Below are 21,841 nucleotides of genomic sequence, written 5' to 3'. Positions count from 1 at the left end.
TGATGAATGAGGAGGAAGGGCTTTCCAGGCAGGAGGAACACAACACATGCAAAGAGTCAGAGGTGTGACAGGACCCAGAGATGCTGCTTGTGCCTCAGGCAGTCAGCAACCAGGCAGCGGGGCAGCACCAACCCCACACGGTTTGTCCCAGTAAAGCTTTGTCTTCTCTAGTCATCTGGAAACCTCTCAGGGAAACGTTTTGTAAAATCCAAGCCATATTTATTTATTAATGGTGGTTATCATGGTTTCTAGAGCATTTTATTGGATAGGTAGAGACTTTTCTGCTTTTTGAAAGTAATCACTTCTAGCCTTTGTGGCTAAAAAGAGAAAACGGCAAAAAATGCCAAACTGTAGCTAGGATTGTCGTGTTTAATGTGAAGAGGATTTGGCCAGGGGCAGAGGAACATTCTGTATGGAACAGAACAAAGAGATTTATGGCAAGAAGATATATTGGCATTGAGCAAAGAATTGCAGATTTAAACTGAGAAGACAGCCGCACAGCCACAGCAGACGGAGTTAACGCTGGAGGTGAGCTCTCTCCTCTTCAGGTACCTCAATGCTATTTTCACATCAAAAGCCTATTTTTGATGGTAATGGGAAAGCACAGTTGGTTCAAAGTTATTGCAATTCAGACCTAATGAAGGCAAACTTTGCTAATTTTCTCCTTATAATAATGTTACATCTGTTTTAAAAGTTAGCAATTTACGACACAGATAAAAGAAGCATTTAAAAAAAAACAAAAACTCTTAAATTCTTTTACTTAGAGGCAAGTACCATAGAAATTTTTTTTTTTTTGAGATGGAATTTCTGCCCTGTCACCCAGGCTGGAGTGCAGTGGTGGTATCATGGCTCACTGCAACCTCCTCCTCCTGGGTTCAAGAGATTCTCCTGCCTCAGCCTCCCAAGTAACTGAGATTACAGGTGCCTGCCACCATGCCTGGCTAATTTTCGTATTTTTTTTAGTAGAGATGGGGGTTCACCATGTTGGCCAGGCTGGTCTTGAACTCCTGACCTCAGGTGATTTGCCTGCCTTGGCCTCCCAAAGTGCTGGGATAACAGGCGTGAGCCACCATGCCCAGCTGATATTTTCTTTCAGTCCCTTTTACATATTTAATTAATTTATTTACAGGTTGCAAGCTTAGTAGTGGTAATAATTGTTAGTTATCCTGGTGTGTGTACTATTATATATGTGCCCGGCACCGGTCTAAGCACCCTATACATAGTAATTATTAAATCCACACAACTCTAAGAAGCCAGTACTTTTCTCATTTTTCAGGTTAGGGAAATGGAGGCATATAAAGGTTAAGTAACTTGCTCAAGGTCTAATATACAATAAATGAAGATTCAAACCCAAACCTGTATCCAGAGCTCACCATCTTAAAAAACTCGACTGCTTAAACTCTTTCTCCGCTTCTCTAAAAATATAATAAATAATATATTCTATTTTAACACATATGTATTTTAATATATATGATATCATATTTAAGAACTTAAAATTATCTGCAGGATCCACCTATCTTTCTATACAGTAAATGTATCTTGCTGAGTGTTAGATCATAAGCATGTTTGCGTCATTTACAAACTCTTTATGCACATAGCTTTTATGCCTGTGGATATTGCGGGCTGTGTTAAGCATGCATTTCTTGTTGGGTATTTCCTTAATTTCTAGTTTCCCACCGTTACACAGGGTGCCCATATACACAGCCCAGTGTGCCTCCCTGATGAGCATTTCAGAGCTGCAAATACTCGCTCTGGCAGAACCCCCTGGGGTGCCACTCCTGCCTGGCAATGAAGGTGCAGGGATGGGTGGGGTCTCACGGCCCTTTCTAGGGAGGCCCTGCCCAGCCTGGGAACAAACAAGCCCATCACACAGGTTCTATGCTCTAGCGCCTGATACTTTTGAGGACTGAGCCCAGGAACAGCTGGGAACTCTCCTTGCTGACTGGGGCACCAACAGGAGTAATCCACCTCTTTAGCCTTTGTCACAAAAGATAAATGACCTTGAACCCCCTGGGTCATATTGAAGTCACTCTTGCAGGAAATCAGTGATCCTAGCAAGAAGAGAAAAAGCAGAGTTAAAGGTATTAGCGCAGTTGGAGAGGGCTCTCATGATTTATTTTCTTTCCTCTTTGAATTGGAATTTGATCAGGAGTCCTGGATTTGTAATAGTCAATTGCAACAGGGATGTAAAGAGAGCTTTGGACAGGAGCTCATGTTTCTTTCCTCCCTCCCTCCCTCCTTCCTTCCCTCCCTCCTGTTCCTCTTTCTTTTTCTCTTTCTCTTCCCTTTTTTCTTTTCTTTTTTGACAGGATTTCGCTCTGTCTTCCAGGCTAGAGTGCAGTGGCGCCATCACAGCTCACTGCATCATCTGCTTCCTAGGCTCAAACAATCTTCCCAACTCAACCTTTTAAGCAGCTGGGACTTCAGGCATGCACCACCACACCCAGCTAATTTTTATTTTTTGTAAAGATGTGGTCTCATTATGTTGCCCAGGCTGGTTTCCTGGGCTCAAGCAATCCTCTCACCTCAGCCTCCCACGGTGCTGGGATTACAGGTGTGAACCATTGTGCCCAGCCAGCTGGTGTTTTCTATAGTGGTAGCAATGGTTTAAATGAAAGAAGTGTAAGAATATGTCATCCTGGGACTCTCAAGGGAGTCTTTGTTGTTGGGGTCTGTTCCGTGGTATTCACAGCAGTTATTTTAAGGGGCATGTGCTTTTACTTACGTGGCTTAGGTCAGCACTACCTGTAGTCCTTCGGAGGCAAGCCAGGATGCCAGCTGACTGTCTTCCACTGCAAGCTCGCGTTCTTCTCCTGACCCTTTGTTCTCTGCACAGCGTACTGTGGCTCCACTCCAAGGACACAAACTTCCATGTAGTTTAAAAAGAATCAGTTTAACTGCTGGTGGTTAGACAGATTGGTATGTACCTGTGTGGAGAGCACTGTGACCCAAGAGAACACTTCATGGCTAAGAAGACATGAAACGGTGGCATTTGCCATTGGACCCAGCAGGCACCAGGCAGATGAAGCTCCAGTTGGAAGGGCTACTGCTGATTTTTTTTTTGGTTGTTGTTGTAGCTCTGGGAGCAGATACTAGCTCTGAAACCATTCCCCTGGCTGGCTCGGCTGCCTCTCCCTGCCGGGTGTCAGGCCGACCCGAGCCAGGCTCTGCAGAGCAGGGCATTACGCGCGCGCCCCACGAATCCTCCTCCTTCCCCAGGCGCAGATCAAAGGCAAAGCCCAGGAGGTGGGAGTCCCTGCACACTTTCCACCTCTACCGGGCTTAGGCTGCTCTTGGCTGGTTGGTCTGTGGAGTGCCTGATTGACCAGCTTTTTATAAGGTACTGTTTATTTGACTTTGCAAGCGAGCACCTGCTTTGGGGGTTGGACTGCTTTGTGTTGACTTGTTATGAAGACAGCTGGAGCCTGTGTTTAGCAGAATAATAGCAAAGCACTGGCCTTTGATAAGGTGCAGGGAGCAGTAAACCCAGGCAATCCACTTAACCAATGGGCGTCCTTATTTTCATTGTTTGAAATGGTATCAAAAGGGGTTGCAGATAATTAGTTTGTGTTCTTACGAATGATAGGCTAAAGTGATTCAAAACCCTTCTTGGTCCCGGCCTGGTTGGTTTCTGAGGGGTTTTTCAGGTTTCTGCTTCCCTGGCTTTATTCTGAAGGTCCTTGTCTTCCATTCAGTTCTTACTGCACTTGGAGGGGACATAGCTGATGGCTTTGTAGTTGTATTTGAGAGCACTTCAAGACGTTCTCCAAAGAAACATTCTCTGACCTTCTGTGCACAGATGTCAGAGCAGCTTGAGGCTGGGCTGGGGCTGTGGGCCAGGCAGCCTGAGTCCGCCCGGCTTTTCTCCCTTCAGTGAGTGACACCTGTGGAGTTTATGAGTTCCTCTGGGAAAATCGGAGAAATCTACATGAGAATGATGCCTTGCTTCCTGCCAGAAGGACTGTCAAAGAGTTTATAGGATACCTTCCTGCAGTCTCAATGCGTTTATTGCCATGTCATATATTGGGGGCTGACTATTGCCCACCATTCCCATTCTTCCAGGGCTTTGGAAATTAGACAGCGTGAGAACGCAGTCCTGAGGGTATTGCCTTTTTCTAGACTTGTTTTCTCAAACTTCGGACTCACCGGAAGTAAGTCGCCATGCTTGTGTGTTGACGGGGGAGTTCTTCCAGTTAGAATTTGGTTGCAGGGAAGTTGGAAGAGGAGGGAGCATGGGTCAATGGTGTCTGGAATTTGGGGTGTTCTGGTGAGGTTGGGGTGGGGTCATGTCCCTGTGGCTGGCCAGGGTAGTGGCACTGAAGGGCCAGGTTGGTAGGATTCTAGAAGGCCATCTCCCCGAAGGAGATGGAACCCCAGGTTGGAGGGTTTGGATGTGATTCAGAATGGAGGCAGTGAGGCAAAAAGGGAAGGGAAAGGGAGGCCGGGCAGGAAGCCCGGTTGGGGTTTCGCTCTTATAGACTTGACTCCAGAGCATGGCTCTCCCTTCACTGCCATGGTTCTTTCTGGAGGAGAGGGTGTCACACCGAGTGCGGCTGTGCCCAGGCGGGCTCTGTGGGCATTTGCGGGTGAGTGGATGGCAAGCGAGGGGAGGCCGTGAGGAGTGGAACGCTTCGTCCTGACCTCGCAGCTCTCTCCAGACCCCCATGCACTACGCTTCTCTATTACAGCGAGACCACCACGCCTCCGCCTCTTTCCGAAGCCTGAGGTCAGCCAGGCTCCTCCTGCCGCCCACCCCGCACAGATGTAGGCTTCAGTCCTCTTTGAGTCCTGGTTTATTGCAGTATCCTCCTAGAAGCCTTCCTTAGGAAGCCGCAGGAATCTCTCAAACACAGCCTCATCAGCCCTGCTTAACTCCTTTGGTGGGTTGACAGGGTTAATTTCAAACACCTTAGCAGGGTTTAGGCTGAACGGCCCCCTCATTGCCTTCCTACCCGCTGTCCCTGTGTACACGTCATGCTGCAAGGACCTGTGTTACCCAGGCACACAATAGGTGTCTAAGCCCTGGGTCAAGCCGGTGCCTTGTATACCTTCTGCCTGGAATGCCCCTTCTTTTCAGCCAGCAAACCTGTAATCATCTTTGACGACTGATCCTTCCATGAGGCCTGCTGAGACTGGCCTGGTAGAATTTTCCATTCCCTTCTGTGTTTCCCTCCAGGCCTTCTTACCTGCATCTCTTCTACTTAACATTGTTACCTGCTGACCTGCACTTCCTGTGTCTCTGTGAGGTTCTTCAGGACAGGAGCTGTGTCTATTTCAGTTTCACCCTTAGCTCCAGGCGGGAATTAAATATTTCTGCCAAGGATCCAATTTGGATTATGTAAGCATTTACCTTAGTTTAAGGCAAAATCAGGATTCTAGAAGAGGAAAGTTCTTTGCTTCTCACAGGACAGGCATAGAACAGGCCAGAAGCTGTCAATGTGTGGCTTGGGGCAGACCTGGCTCCCTGTCCTTGAGTCCCTAGACCCTGAAGGCCCCAGCTGCGTGTGCTCTTGGATCCGGGGGTGGCCTGGGTGGTGGTGGAGCAGGATCTCCAGCAGCCTAGGATCACTGGCAGAGTCAACGGCCGCTCCTTTACAGATCCGCTCTCCTGTAAGAAGCTGTTCTGGGCTCAGGGAGGAATAAGGGGAAGAGGTGAGATGGGTGAGCTTCCTTGCTACATTTGGCAACTCAGTCCCTGGAGGAGACATAGACACTGACACACTGTCTGTGGCCTCAGGGAGAACAAACCCAGAGCCCAATGAAGGTACAGTATGAGCAAAGGGCTGGGGCGGGGAGAGGGCAGAAGGAGGAGCAGTTGATTTTGGCTTAAATGTAAACTGAAGAGGGACCAGACACGGGCGGCAGAGCGGTGGAGAGGCAGTGTGCTCACCAAGGAAGAACAGACGCGCACACCTCGTCCTTTGATGCTCATAGGAAAAGCTCTCCTCTGGCCCTTCTGGCTTTGTTTGGAGCAGAAAACAACCAAGTGAGTTCAGGTAATACCTGGAGCAGCGGGAGTGAGCTAATTTTCTGGAATTCTAACGGGGGCATTCCAGGGGCCTAAATTAAAGCCTCAGATGCGTTTGTTTGGTGCACCTGGGGCTTTAAATTCTAATCCGAATGCTTTCAGACAGGACCTCAAGTCTATTTCTTTACAGTCCTAGCTGTAACCTTAAACACATGGTCTTCCTCTTCTACGCTCCCTTTTTAGGGGTTGTTTTCTGGGGACGTGCAGTGTCCCGGGCACCATGGGAAGCAAAGAGGTGACTGGAATAGTCCCTGCTGTCAAAGTTTAGTTGGGAAGCTAGCAGAAGTGGGGATAAGAGACTAAATGATGTAATATCTACTCAGAGAGTCACATTTCAATAGGCGTACTCCTAAGGAAGCCAGAAGTTTAATGAATTCCATTCAGGAAACTGTTCTGTGACAGTGAATAAAATTAAGCCAAGATTAAGACTTAAGTCTCTGGTTAACATTTAGAAATTAGAATTAAAAAAATTGGAATTAGAGCCCAGTGAAGGTACAGTATGAGCAAAGTGCTGGGGCGGGGGGAGGGCAGAAGAGGGAGCAGTTGATTTTGGCTTAAATGTAAACCGACGAGGGAACAGACACAGGCGTTGGGGCAGCGGTACGTCCATGAAGGAACAGATGTGCACATCTTGTACTTCGATACCTATAGGGAAAGCTCTCCTCTGGCCCCTGTTTATTTGGTGCACCTGGGGCTTTAAATTCTAATCCGAATGCTTTCAGACAGGACCTCAGCCTATTTCTTCAGTGGGCAGTTAATTCCAATTTTAGAGACAAAACTGGAACTTATTAACATCTATTTTATGCCAACTGCCCTACATGTTAATTTAGTCCTCACTACAGCCCTGTAGGTGGTTCTTAGTAGCTCCATTTTATAAAAGAGGAAATGGAGATTCAGAGAGGTTAGGTAACTTGCCCAAGGTCACACAGCTTGAAAGCAGCATAACCATGAATCAAGCCCCCGGTGGTGTTATTGAAAAGTGCATGCTTTTACCACTATAGCAGACAGATTATGAACACTTTGCAAACCCCAAGTTTTTTTCCCAAGAATTTTTTGATGTTGATGAAGTCCAATGATAATGAGAGGTTTGTTATCTTATAACTTGAAGGGACCTGCTAGGCCCTCTCTGAGTCCTGCTGGTTTTGATCTAACTGGATGTTGCAACTGGGACCCGAAGAGCACTGTGTTCTCGGCACGCCCTGGGCCTCAGTGGCCATGTACATGCGCAGGGTTTGAACCCCTGATGTGTGCTACTGGGCGGTGTGAAGAAATGGGTGTTGATGCCTGTCTGTGAATGGGCTGGGGAGTGGGGAGGAGCTGGGTCTGAGGAGTGCACAGCACAGGGAGGCTGTGAAACTCGGGTAACATGGTTCTCATTTTACACATTAGGAAACTGAGGCTGGGTGACATTCAAGTGACTTGTCCAAGGTCACACATTTGGAACAGTTTTAGAATGTCTAATGTACAAGCCAACGTACATGACTTTATTTTTCTGAGCAAATGACGAGTGTGCAGCACCTAGGAGCACCCAGAGCTGTGCGCTATCTTCAGAAGTGAGTCCCAGCCCGTTCCGGGACCCAGCGCTGCTGTTGACAGATGGAGGCTGCATTTAGACAGAGTTACCTCATTGCTTGACTGGTGAAAGGTGGAGCTCCGAGAGGAGCAGGGAGATCATGTGGACCCTGATTTTAGTTGGATGCCTAACCCTTCTAGTCTGATAGCCTTTTAAGAGAAATACATTTTTCACCTGTGGTCCAACCTTTGGATGTTCTGTTCTAAGGAGGGGAGAGGAGGGGAGGGGTCACTCTAAGGAGAGGCCAGGGCAAGAATGTTTTTCTTGGAATGGGCAGGAGCCAGAGGCTCCTGCTCTCATCCCCAGGGAAGGGCCCACGGGTGCTGAGGGTGCAGGTGGAGGAACAAACGCTGACCGCCCGTCTGTCCTCCCCTCCACCTGCCCGTCCCTCCGCCTGCCTGTTCACCTCCACGCAGGGGACGGGAGGAGGCCACATTCTTAGAATGCTCTCCGTTTTGTCTGGCTAGAAATATGTCTTTTTAGATGAGGCTAAGTGTTTATTCTTTTGTCAAGGCAGCGTCCCTTTTGGCAGAGCACCATTACAGAACAACCTAAGGCAATCCTTCTTCTAACCCGGCGTTTTGAGCAAGGCTGGACAAGCGAACACCACTTCAAAAAAGCAACTTTAAAAAAATGCATCCTTTTCTGAAGGAAAAGGGATTAATCTTTTCAATGAATCTTTGCTTTCAATGAAGCATACTGAGGGCCATCCGTGGACATTCTAAAATTGTTCCAAATGTGTGACCTTGGACAAGTCACTTGAATGTTACCCAGCCTCAGTTTCCCAATGTATAAAATGAGAACCGTGTTACCTGAGTTTTAGGACTGTGCTGAAGATGAGGTAAAATTACAAATGGAAAACCAGAAAAACCTCTGCACAAAGTGGTCCTGACAGATAGCGGCTATTAATTATTCCTTGAGATGTTTGGGGTTTGTGTTCCTAAAGAACATAATAAAGATGTGAAGACCAAGAATGCTTTTCTATCCCATGCCCCATCCCTCCCTCTTCAAAACCAGCACGGTAAGACTTTTGCCATTGGGCTGTTGGAAGAAAATTTCCTGGCACATAGGAAAGAAATATTGGTTTTCTTCTTCTTCCATTCATACTCCCTCTTTCAATAAATTAATTCACACCTACATAATATATATGTATATAACATATGTCCTTACAGATTTATAAGAACATGGACCACATGTTTTTATATGCTTATATGTGGTTTATACATGCTTGGACCACAGTATATTTTATTTGCATTATAAAATACATAACTAATTGAAGTGAATAGATAAATCGTATATACACTGAAGTTTTGATTTTTTTTATGCGCTCGCTTGCGATACAGTGCTGTAACATTAGAAGCCTTACAAACTTTCTCATGTGCTTCTGGAGGAATAGGTAGAACCTGTTCCGGAAATAACTGCAGGACTTTCTTGGCTCCCAGGATAATGAAGGCCCTGCTCTGCCCAAGAGGACGTCTCACTTGTCAGGTGAATGCAGGCTTGGCCTTTTTAGGCTGGGTCTCCAGTGCTATCCTTTAGAACTTTAGAGGAATGCCTTAACTTTCTATAAAATCAGGAAGTAAAAAGATTTCTATAAAATCTTGCCACTACTAGAAAAGGCACCAGAAGATAATGATAATACAGATTTATAACTCTGAAATGTGGATGTCTGAGAATTTTACATTCTGCTAGTTTAAACTTTTTTTTGAAATAGCTTCTCACTCTGTCACCCAGGCTGGAGTGCAATGGCTCGATCTTGGCTCACTGCAACCTCCGCCTCCCAGGCTCAAGTCAGTCTCCTACCTCAGCCTCAGGTGTAGCTAGGATTACAGGCATGCCACCACGCCTGGCTGTTTTTTTGGATTTTTAGTAGAGATGGAGTTTCACCATGTTGGCCAGGCTGGTGTCGAGCTCCTCACCTTAAGTGATCTGCCTGTCTCAGCCTCCCAAAGCGTTGGGATTACAGGTGCTAGTTTAAATTTCTTAACACTACTTTTCATGGAAGAGATTCTTTGGAGACTGGCTTTTAATTCCAGACCAGGCATTAGCTATGTGTCTTCAGACAGATCCAAGCTTTCCAAGTCCTACTTTCTTAGTTTCTTCATATAGGATAAAAGTGGGGAGAGAAGTAACTTTCAGACAGGGTTGTTGCCAGGATTAAATGGGATAATTCTTCACAGGTATCCTTCCTTTGATTCTGGTCTGCAGACTACCACGATCCTCAGTTGCTCTTCTACTGAGATTCCTTGTAATGCCAGTATTCTATTCTTGCCTGCCTTTCATTTATTTTTTAAACGTAGCCATCTTTTTTCAATACATATGAATATGTGCATAGTCTAAAACGTTAAAATGAAAAACAAAAATGAAAAACCCATTTCTACCCCAATTCCTGCTTCCTAGAGGCAACCATTTCTAAATTCTTTCCTTTTATCCCCCCTCTGGAATTAACTCTTTATTTGCAAATAACTGGCGTTGCAATTTACTGTTTGTGTCAAGGCTATCTTTTCATTCTTACTGTGGAATATGAGAATTGAGCTTTCTCATTTATACCTCTTTCCCTCTGTCTCAAGAACATACTCTTAGCCAGGTGCAGTGGCTCACTCCTGTAATCTAAGTGCTTTGGGAGGCTGAGGCAGTAGAATTGCTGGAGCCCAGGAGTTTGAGACCAGCCTGGGCAACCTAGCAAGACCCCTGTCTTTACAAAAAAAAAAAAAAAGTTATCTGGATATGGTGGCATGTTCCTGTAGTCCCAGCTACTCAGGAGGCTGAGGTGGGAGGATTGCTTGAGCTCAGGAGTTTGAGGCTACAGTGAGCTCTGACTGCACTACTGCACTACGGCTGGACAACAGAGCAAGACCCTGTCTCCAAAAACAAAAAACACACATTCTCACATGCACACACCCAGACATGTGCACACACGTGCATATACCTAAACACTTGTGCACACACATGCACGTATCCAGATACATACACATACATATGCCCTTCCCTTTCTTATTCTTCCAAAATAGTTACATCAAAACTTTGGTTGAATCAGCACTCACCATAGACTTACAGTGCATGTAACTAACATTTCAGTCATTGTACATCTTGTTTTTCCTGCAGCTACTAATTCTCTTTTTTTGGTTTAAATTTTTATGAACCTGTCAATAATACATCCCCGTATTCTGATAGAACTTGAAAACTCCTTTCAATATAATTGAACACACTGGATAATCAAATCTGTTACCCAGTTTGCTTCTTGGAGACTTCCCTCCTGGAGCCATCTGTCCCTGTTCCAGTGTGGCTCGTTTAGCTGTTCTCATCATCACCTCGTGAGTTCCCCTCTCTGTCTTCTGTTGGATCCCCCATCCTGGCCCCCTGGCTTCACAAAACTTAATTTACAGCACTTCCAAGTAGCTTCTTGAGAAAGTGAACTTGGGAGATACATTGTTTTGAGATTTTGCATTTCTGAAAATGGCTTTACTCTACTCTCACTTTATTATTTTGGTTGGGTATAGAATGCTAGGTAGGAAATAATTTTCCCTCAAAAATTTCAGGGCATTATTTCATTATTTCCTAGGGTCCAGTATTGCTGCTGAGAAATCCAAAGTCATCCTGATTATTTAAAGCTCCTGAATGTGACCTGTTGTGTCTTTACCTCTGTTTACCTCCAGGGTTCTAAAATTTAATGGATGATGCCTTCATGTATACCCTTTTCATTTGTTGTGCTTGGCTCTTGATGGTTCCTTTAAATCTGGAAATATATGTTTTTCAGCTCTGAAAAATATTCTTTGGGAATATCATTTTCTCCTTTTTCTTTTTTTATTCTTCTAGAACTCCTCATGGATTGATCTTCCAGTTGTCTTTTTCCCCCTAGGAACCCCCAAAAAGTTTATTTTCTAATAGAATAAAGACATTAAAAGGAAACATTAAAATGTTTTCTCTTTGTGGATATTCAGTATCTGTTAAGTCCTTTCCTAGCTAACATCTTAATTTTCTTACTTTAAGATGAAAAAAAGAGAATGATTAAATGTGTAAATAGGAGCCACATTAATGAAATGTTTCAGAGTAGCCTTCAGTGTGGCCGAGAGTAGCTATTTCTCTCTCATTTTGGAAATAATATGGTAGGAAAATGACATTGAAAACTACCAAAAAATTTTCTGCTTAGTACTATAATTGTCCTGTTATGCAATAACAAAATCATTTTAATTTTCTACTTTTTTCCATTCTTCAACTTTGCCTTGTAGCCCTTCTACTGAAGTTTAAATTTCTGTTATCATTTAAACAGTTTTTAAGAATTCCTTCTTGTTTTCTGCATGTTTACTTTTTATAGCATTCTGTTCTTGTTTTGTGGATATGTTATCCCTCTGAAGATATTAGCTGTGGTAGATGTGTTTTCTTTGTGGTTTTTGTTGCTTCTCTTTTGTCTCTTTGTTTCTTTTAATGTCTACCTTTTTTTGTTTGTTTGTTTTACTGCAAGATAATGTCTATTTTTTATGTTTAAGGATTTTCTCAAAAGCCTTGTGATGCTGATGATCTTTGGATGTCTCCCTATTTTTAAGTTAAGCAAAGAAAGTTGCTGGTTGGCCAGGTGCGGTGGCTCATGCCTGTAATCCCAACATTTTTGGAGGCTGAGGCAGGTGGATCAACTGAGGTCAGGAGTTCGAGACCAGCCTAGACAATGTGGTGAAACCCTATCTCTGCTAAAAATACAAAAATTAGCTGGGCAAGGTGGCAGGTACCTGTAATCCCAGCTATTCGGGGAATGAGGCAAGAGAATCACTTAAACCTGGCAGGCAAAGGTTGCAGTGAGCCGAGATCATGCCATTGCACTCCAGCCTGGGAAACAAGAGTGAAACTCTGTCTCAAAAAAAAAAAAAAAAAGAAAAAGTTGCTGGTTGACTGCTGGGCCTCACAGGTGATTAGATATGAATCTGTTACATTGAGAGTACCCCCAGTTTTCAATATCTGTCCCTCCTTAAGCCTGACTGCATTTTAGGGGAGCCAAATGGGAGACAAGGAATGAGAGAAGGCACGTTGCATCATTTGAGTCAGTTCCCCTGTATTCACCCCTGCATCTCATACTTGCTGCCAGCTGTGTCCAAGGGTCCAGATTCTCTTTGGTTTAATTTGTCCTGAGTACGCTTCCAGACTTCTGCAGAGAAGGAGAAGTGGCTGCCTGGGAAGGGAGAGGGAGTCCCCTGCCCCCCATTCTTTAGCCCTACTTTTCACCTTGTTGCCTGGAATTCCTAAGCCTTCCCTGGGTTCTGTGCATTTGAATTGGTTTGCTTCTCAGGATCCCTCACCCAATTCAGGACTGGGCTTTAGTTCTGACGTTTTCCAAGTCTAGCTCTTCTTCTCCTCTGCTTTGAATCTGCTTTTGTTGGCATATCTTGTCTGCTGTGATTTTCTCTCCTGTTTCTTTGTCTTTGTGTGTTTATACCTGCACACTCCTTCACTGTCCTTTTAGTGAGGTTTGAAGGGATTAGAAATGATGCCTGTTCTCCATTAGTCTCATTTCACCAGAAGCCTCCTCTTTCTTTGTTCCTGCCTCTAATAGTTCCTTATCTTCCTTGAAGCTTCTGCCCTGCACATATTCTGATGGAACTTCAACTCAGCCTAAAAATTCTTTTTCTCCCCGAGTCCTCTAAAGGTCACAGTTAAATTTAGCAGTGCCATGGGAAGACAATAGCTCGTTGCGATGGCTCACCATTGGCACTTCAGACTGACCTGGGTCAGTTGGCTTCATCTGGTCAAGCCCATGGGTGCATCTGGATTCAGAAGGGCCAGTGGAAGTAGGTATTGTTCTGGGATTTGAGCTGAGGTGGAGCTATGTTCGAGGTTGATTTGGTGAAACAAACCTACATCTGATCGCCTCCCATGAAGCCCACCAGGCAGCCAGTTGCATCTCCATGTACAGAGTTTCCAAGCAACTTTTTGTGCTTCACTCTTAAACAGATATCAAAGGTCCTATTGAAAGAGTGTTCACCTGGCCTTCTGCCTGGAGGTCTTCCTTCCAATTTTATCCCAGTCATTTCTGTTTGATTGACCTGCCTAAAACATTACCTTTACTATCGTCAATTCCTAGTTCTGTGGCTCCAGGGAGTGTCTGTTGCCTATACAGTGTCTAATTTTTGCCCTTAGTTTTTGTCGTTCTGTCACTATGTCATCTTGTAAACAATTTACTCTTAGGCAGATGATTCCTTTTTCTTTTTTTTTTGAGACGGAGTTTCGCTCTTGTTACCCAGGCTGGAGTGCAATGGCACAATCTCGGCTCACCGCAACCTCCGCCTCCTGGGTTCAGGCAATTCTCCTGCCTCAGCCTCCTGAGTAGCTGGGATTACAAGCACGCGCCACCATGCCCAGCTAATTTTTTGTATTTTTTTTAGTAGAGACGAGGTTTCACCACGTTGACCAGGATGGTCTCGATCTCTTGACCTCGTGATCCACCCGCCTCGGCCTCCCAAAGTGCTGGGATTACAGGTGTGAGCTACCGCGCCCGGCCTTTTCTTTTTTTTTAAGATGGAGTCACACTGTCACCCAGACTGGAGTGCAGTGGCATGATCTCGGCTCACTGCAACCTCCACCTCCCAGGTTCAAGCAATTCTCCCGCCTCATCCTCCTGAGTAGCTGGGATTACAGGCGTGCACCACCATGCCCAGCTAATTTTTGTATTTTTAGTAGAGACGGGGTTTCACCATGTTGGTTAGGCTTGTCTCGAACTCCCGACCTCGTGATCCACCTGCCCTGGCCTCTCAAAGTGCCAGGATTACAGGCATGAGCCACTGCACCTGGCCACTTATTTCTTTTTGTGGAATATGTCTGCGTCCTTGGAGTTTTCATGCTTTCACACTTTCCTGCCCATTCCTCAAATGCTGTTCTTATTTTTTTCCAGAAAATATTCTACTCATTCCTACTGCCCTGCTTCCAGGACCAGCCCCATCGACAACCCAAATTCTCACTGATTTCTCCCCACTTTTAAGTTGTAGCACTTATGGACAATAGTACTTTTTTGTCACTCGTCATTTATCATCTGAAATTCTTTTCCTGTGAATACTCAGATTTAATTAGAAATTAATGATCATGTACTGACTACACTCTGTCTCTCTTACTCTCCATAATGAGCAATCCTGTTTTCTAAGTGCCCGTTTTATAGATGAGAACACAAAGGCCCAGTAATTAAATCACTTTGTGTGGGGTTGTGTATTCTCTTTACAGACTAGTACAGCCAGGCTTTGGTGCATTAATGTAAAGGCTGTGTTCGACCACCTTCACTGCCCTGATGGGCACTGCTTCAGATTCTGGTGTGTTCAGAGCATCACACATCAGCCTTGAGAGAAACTGGTCCAGGCCTTGGAATGCGGGCAGTGGATGTGATGTGTTCGGGTGTGGAAGAAATCCCACAGTTAGTTTGCAGACTAGTATAACTGCAGCAGAGGTCTAGCAAGAGACCATGGACAGAGAGCGAGTGGTCAGGGCCAGGCCAGGGAAAGAAGGACCAGCCCAAGGAGGCCTTTTGTAGGTGTTGTCTTCGCCCCATGTGGCATTTGGAAGAACTGAAACTTTAGTGTTTGACCCTGAACTAGACTCTTCTCTGTCTGGGTCTTTAGGTCTTCACTGGTCAAATGCAGGATTCCAGTGGGTTAAAGAACTCCAGATGTGCCTCCACAGCAGGGCTGGTCTGGCCCGAACCTTCCTCACCCACCAGTCAGGGCCTGTCTGTAAGGTAGAGCACTGCCATGCTATCTAGGGAGTCCCCACACTATTAGGTTGTGGTCACAATGGAATAACAAAAAGAGCCACGGGTTTTAACGCTGTTGTAATGACTCCACATGCTTCTTTAGTGGCATATACTTATTGTTGTGATGTAAACTCGTCATTAGATAGGGAGTGGTATTTTCTCTTTCACTCTTTGCTTCTAGACATTAAAACTTTGATGTTTGCTAGGGCTATAAAGTTTTAATTTTGTGAGCATGAAAACTTTACTGACCGGGCATGACGGCTCATTCACGCCTGTGGTCCCATTGCTTTGGGAGTTCTCTTGATCCCAGGAGTTTGAGAGCAGCCTGGGCAACACGGCGAAACCCCGTCTCTACAAAGAATGTGAAAATTAGCTAGACATGATGGCATGTGTCTGTGGGGCCAGCTACTTGGGAGGCTGAGGTGGGAGGATCAGAGGTTGCAGAACCGAGATCATGCCACTGCACTCACTCCAGCCTGGGCAACAAAATGAGATCTTGTTTAAAAAAAAACAACAAAAAACAAAAACCCCACTTTGCTATGCCATGTTTTTTTTTTTTTAAACTTCTCTCTTTCTCCATCTTTCCTCCATTCGACTTTTTTTTTTTTTTTTTTTTCCCAGCAAGCGTTTCTGCAGGCTCTGCATCTCTAGATTCAAATGTATCATTTATAAAATGGGCTTCATCATTCCTCTCCCATGGCCGCCTGCCCGGTGCCTTGCATGCAGTGGCTGGACAATGAATATTACTTTTCCGACTTCCCCTTTATCACCCTGTCCACATCAGGCCTAGATGTCCCCCTTTGCTGCTGGTGTCTTCTGGGTGCCAATCAGCTGTCAGGTGAGCTGAACAGGACCTTGGGCAGGGATGGTCTGGATGCCTCGATGTGTTCTTTCCATCAGAGGACGTGATTCTGCAGGGGCTCCATGTAAAATGAGTCCGACTTAAGGCTGCTTCCTGTGTGCCTTAAGCTCTGTAGACAAAGATGCTGTGGAAATAGAAGGCATTTGGGGTGTTATTAGTTGGCAGCAGCTTTAATCACACCAACCTGAGTTGAGAATAATGCAGGTGTCCCCAGCTTCGGCTGGTAACCCCGCAGTCAAAAAAGCAGACGAGAGGACCCTGCAGCCTCTTCTGCTCTCTCTCCTGTTAGGTTACTCCTGCAGCGGCTGACCTCTCTTTCAGGTGCACTTTCTTTTTGTTGGGGCTAATTCTCCAAGCAATCCTCCCCCAGCTCATTTCCCCAGGCTATCGGCAGAGGCTGACCAAGGGGCCCTGTGGTCAAGAGTTATTGCCACAAGCAGGAAGTGGTTAATGCTTTCCATTTACTTTTAGTTGGACGAGGAAAGGCTGAATCTTCCTTACAATAGGGGCAGGAAATCAACGTGACTATAGCAGTTATTATACGTTCAAGAGGGAAAACAGCTCTTGCAGGGTTTTTCCAAGGATGACATCTTGAAGCTACTCTGCCACCAACCGAACAATGACCAGGGGAATTTATTACATATGTTCCGAGTTGGAGTGGGTGGGAGATCTTGCCTGGCTGGTGTAGGTGAAGGCAGGAAACTGCCATTCTGTGGTCATTTCAGTGCCGGTGCATCGTGCCATTTTGTAAGTTGAATGCTCTTTAAAGATGAACAGGATGGTAGACAAGAGACATACAAGGATATAGAACTGTTGAATAATCTGATCGATTTCCTTTCATCCCTTGAAGAGTTGACGAATGTCTTTTCTTATATCTGTAAAACTCCAGCAGGACTATGGCAAAAAGAAACCCTTAACAAGTTTTCAAAAGTAGAGTTTCTAAAGACCACAGTCTGGATTATAATCTTTTAAAAACTGGTAAATAATATGAAGCTGAACTCCCCTCCCCCCAGCTACCGTCTTGACTATTTACTAATTAAACACACACTCCTGTATAATTAATGGATCAAAGAGGGAATCAGAGGGAAATTATAAACTGTCTAGAAAGAAATGAAAAGGAGAACACTTCATACTAAACCTTGTACCATAGCAAAAGAGGCGCCCGGAGGATAATGTGTAGCCTTCAATGTCTTCGTTGTTAATGAAGGTGAAAAATAAAGATGATGATAAAGTAACTATATTGAAAAGTTTAGAAAAAGCACAACAAATTAAAGCAAAAGGAAATAAAACAGAAAAATAGCTAAATGTAATGAAATAGAAAATAAATGGAAAACATCAGAGACATATACACATTTAAATGCCTGTTCTTGGGAAGGACTAAAAATAGAAATTTAATCATATGTATGATCAGAGAAAACTGTCTGAACAAATATCAGCATTTTCACTTGATGGAAACGGCCATTAAAATTATTCAAAAAACATTTGCAAGAGGGTTGAGCAAAATGCCTACGTCAAGGAAAAAAAAATAAAAACGTGTATTATAAAATGATTATAATCATGTGAATACAATCTCCCATCCCTTCCCACCCACAAGTTCTGAAAAGATGTCTAAAACAATACAACAAAATACATCAGTGGGAACCAAGTATTGATTCATGCAAAACACAGATGAATCTTAGAAATATTGTGCTAATGTTAGCTAGAAGCCAGTCACAAAAGACCTCATACTGAATGATTCCACTTATACAAAGTGTCCAGAATGAGCAAATCTATAGAAACAGAAAATAAATTGTTGCTTCCAGCTAGAGGGGTTGGAGGGGTGCAGAGTGATGGGTCTGGGGTCTCCTTTCGGGGTGATGAAAGCGTTCTGAAATTGATCATAGGATAGTTGCATAACACTGAATATACGAAAAACCATTGAGTTGTCTAAGTGGTGAGGTAAATGAATTATATCTCAAGCTGCTGTAGAAAAAACATCACAGTGGTTCTCTGTAATTTTGGCGGGGATAGAAAATAAATCTCTTGTGGGATAGAAGTATCAGTGATTTTCTTCGTTTTCTCACTCCACTGTGATTTCCAGGTTTTCCAGATGTAATTCTGTACTACTTGAATCATGGAAACATTTAGTAGATTAAAAAACATTTTAAAAGAAGAATGAGACTAATCGGCCTTTTACCAGCAAAGGCAATGATGGGAGACCTGCCAGCTTATCTCCTGGAAAGGCGGGGGTGGGGGTTGGGGGGAGGCTGGCTCTTCTAATCCTCAAATCTGGGGACTGGTTGTGGTAGATTGCTCAGTGGCTGTCACTTACAAGAGTGTCGAAGGGCCGTTTGTCTGCAGGTCATGGAAAATGAAACGTCATCCATCTGGGAACTCTCAGGGGTAGGACCGCATCTCTGGGAAAAGTGGGAGTCCTGTGAAACCTGGGGATAGCAAGAGGCAGCTCCGAGTGAAATACTCTGAAAGGTGTCGGGCTCTGCTGAGTGCTAAATTAGAGAAAGCTGTTACTTATATAACTTCCTGTAATTGCCTGGCAGTAGCTGCAGCTGAGGACGGCCGCCCTCTCCTCTCTGCTGAGCGGAGGTCACACGGCCCTTCCTCGTTGCAGCGGTTTCACCTTCTAACCTTGTGCGGAGTCAGGCTTTTGCACTGAATCTGAGATGCCATTTTAAACAGAAGACTCCATCCTCTTGAAGATGGGAAATTCTTACGCTGGACAGCTGAAGACGACACGCTTTGAAGAGGTCCTGCACAATTCCATCGAGGCATCCCTGCGGTCCAACAATCTGGTGCCCAGGCCCATCTTCTCCCAGCTGTACTTGGAAGCTGAGCAGCAACTTGCCGCACTAGAAGGTAGGAGACGCACATTGCTTTTATTTGTATATTTCTTTTATTGTACGCAGTTAATGTTTGCACCAGAACTTGAAACTCTTTTGTTTATGTAAAAAACATTGAATCTAGCAGAAAAGAATTATTAGAAAAAAAATGTGCACAAGTTCTTACTTTGGCTAAAATATAAATAAGTTTCAGCCATAAAGTTGCAAGAAATGAAATTATTCATTGAATCAGTAGGAGAAAGGAAGAGCACAAATTGTTCTCAATCAGTTGTTACTTACACTCTTATTAGAAGGTTTGACATTTTCACTTGGAAAAGCAAATTTTAACATACTTTTGACCCTCAGCAATATATTCCTTCTCTTTGTCCTGTGATTCGTGGCTATATCTTTGCAAAGTAATAGGTATGAGAGCTCTTAGAAACTTTTAAAACCCAAAAGCAGACCCTTATAAATTTAATATATGCCAAGAATAAGTAATTAAATTCTCTTCAGGTATGGGGATGACTTTTTAGAGTTTACTTAATTATGCAGAGAATGAAATGATTTTTTTTAAATAGCCATGTGTTTTCATGTCAGAAGTAATCCTTCAGCGATCCGTAGTATGAGATAACTGTTATGGAAGTTCTTTTTTTAAGTTGATGTCTTTGACTTGAAGTTACCCACAGACTTCACTTAGCTATTGAAACGAAAAGGGGCTGTGCTTTAAAATGAAAATTAATTAACTACAATTAAAGAAGAAAGCACTCAGGGAGCCAGGCCTTGTGCTAGGATGGTCTTGCCGTGCGTGAGTGTGTATGTGGAAGGGGATGGTTGGGTTGGAGAGAATTGCACCCGGAAAAAAACAAGGAGGTGCTTGTCTTCAAGGTCCCCCCAGCCCCCTGCCTCCCACACCCACCTCCACCCCCGCCCCCCTCACTGAGTTTGTTCGAGATCTAGTTCCTTATTCTAGCAGGGAGGCATTTCTGTGTCATTATTTAAAACATCCTCACAAAATTAACCTTGCAAATGGCCCTTCTAAACCCCTGGAAGAACCGGACCTGCCTCTGAGAGAAACCAGACTGTGGTCAAAAGCATGCATTAGGAAAACCACGAATTCTCTGGTGTTCACATCAAAAGCACTGCTGTTTTCTGCCATGGGAGACGTGCCTGTGACTTTATGGGGAGCTGAGGAATGGCTGGAGGGTATTCGATGGACTGTTTTTGGCCAGTTGAAAGACATGGTGGAATATGAATTACCTGGTTGTCCTCTGCTTCTATAGTATTGAAAAGCTTTGTGGCTAATGATGGATTAATAATCGTGATATTGATGGTAACGTTTATTTAAGTGATACCTTAAAATCTGCAAAGTGCCTTCACCTCCCGAGGTGATGTGATTGAATCTGATTTGGGAAGATGGAAGGTTGGCTCCTGGACACTTGAGTGTCTGAGCAGCAGTTGCATACTCTGCTTTGGCCAAGCTCTGAGATAAAAAGGGGACAGTCAAGGGGTTGAGTAGACTCGGGGCAACCCACAGTGGGAGAGAGGAGTAGAAAGCCCTTTGAGGATCCCAAATCAGCTTTCCCTCCTGTTTAAAGTTCTTGACAGATGCTTTCTGCCCATCTCTAACTGGGAGGCTATGCGTGACATTCCGACAGCTCAGGGTGCCATTGTATGCTGATGGACATGTGGTACTGTCCAGGGACAGCTCTGGGGCCTAGACCTTCATTCCTCTGGTGCTGGGGTCAAAGGTTCTCTGCCAGCTGTCATTGGCTTGTCCAGCTTCACGTTGGTAAGAAAACTGGAACAAGCCCTGTGATTTTCCCATTTGTCTGATGAACAGAAGAGAGAAGTCCTCTGAGAGTTTGGTTTTCTAGTACAGGAAAACAAGGGGGCTGAGGGGGGGCTGGTGGGAAGAGACAGACTCTTTTTGGTTTGCTAAATGTCACCACAAACCAAGCACTCCGCTAGAGCCCCTGCTTTCTGCACAGTCAAACGTGGCACAGACAGGCTTATCCAGACCATATCTCGTTTTATCTGTTTGTCGGGGTTTCTTATCTCATTGCTGGCCTTCCTCAGACAATGACATTAAAGATGTTTTTTATGACTGGGGTGCTGGTATACGGAACACCCCTGGATCCGTTGACATTTTATGTATTTGCGAGGGGGATTTAGCAGGGGTCTTATTACTTTGTCCTTTGAATTAGGGCTCTTAACCTACCACCTTCTAGGGGAAAAACCCTTCATACATTTTTTATTCTTTTTAAAGAAGAAAGATTAACAAAACAAACACTGCTCCAGCGTTTTGGGATAAGTATTTGTTCATTAAATAGGACACAGGTAAAACCCTATAGTCCCACCCGCTTAGAATGCCATAGAGTTTCTGCTCATGGAAAGAAAACATAATTGCATGTCAGTATCAAAAACAGTAGCCTTGTAGGAGTGGAGGAAAGGGCTCCTGAGTTTCTGTGTCTTGTTATTAGGATTCAAAGCTCCCAATCCAGCTGGTTTAGACGTGTTTCCCAAACACGTCTGGTTTAGTCTGCTCCTGGGCAGGAATGTCCCCTCGAGCCTGTTGCTGGGGGATATTCCGTCACAGCCCCTGGCATATCTGATGGAGACCTTTGACTTTTAATCCTGCTTTCTTACAGATTTTGAGCTCTTATTTGACCTTTTGAAGCTGATGATCCTCTTTTTTCATGCCTTCTGAGAGTCTGAATTCCCGTTCTTAGAACTTAGCAGAATCACATGCAGCCATTCCCAGGCGTGTCCTCAGCTCCTGCTGTGCGGGCCTTGGGGGCTGCTGGTTTTAGTTTTCCTGGGATTTTGTCTCCCTTTTTCA

The 21,841-nt window shown here is 44.6% G+C and overlaps 1 protein-coding gene across 8 annotated transcripts in view; it reads left to right on the top strand.

The window, feature by feature from the left end:
• The window catches only part of GREB1 (growth regulating estrogen receptor binding 1), a 159,738-nt gene that overhangs the window by 57,087 nt on the left and 80,810 nt on the right, over window positions 1–21,841 (top strand). For 4 of the 8 annotated variants that reach the window (XR_004273708.1, XM_032294103.1, XM_032294097.1 and 1 more), the window contains exons 1-2: window positions 4,159–5,996; window positions 18,863–19,039. Coding sequence is in view for 7 of the 8 variants with exons in the window: in XM_032294103.1 (XP_032149994.1) it covers window positions 18,883–19,039 (157 nt within the window). In the remaining variant the exon portion in view is untranslated. The other 4 variants (XM_032294101.1, XM_032294102.1, XM_032294099.1 and 1 more) reach the window with 4 other exon arrangements.

The sequence above is a fragment of the Sapajus apella genome, unplaced genomic scaffold (genome assembly GCF_009761245.1).
Source record: "Sapajus apella isolate SASKATOON/1434 unplaced genomic scaffold, GSC_monkey_1.0 scaffold31, whole genome shotgun sequence".
In the NCBI taxonomy this organism is placed as follows: domain Eukaryota; kingdom Metazoa; phylum Chordata; class Mammalia; order Primates; family Cebidae; genus Sapajus; species Sapajus apella.
This window is presented reverse-complemented; position numbering and strand designations above follow the sequence as displayed.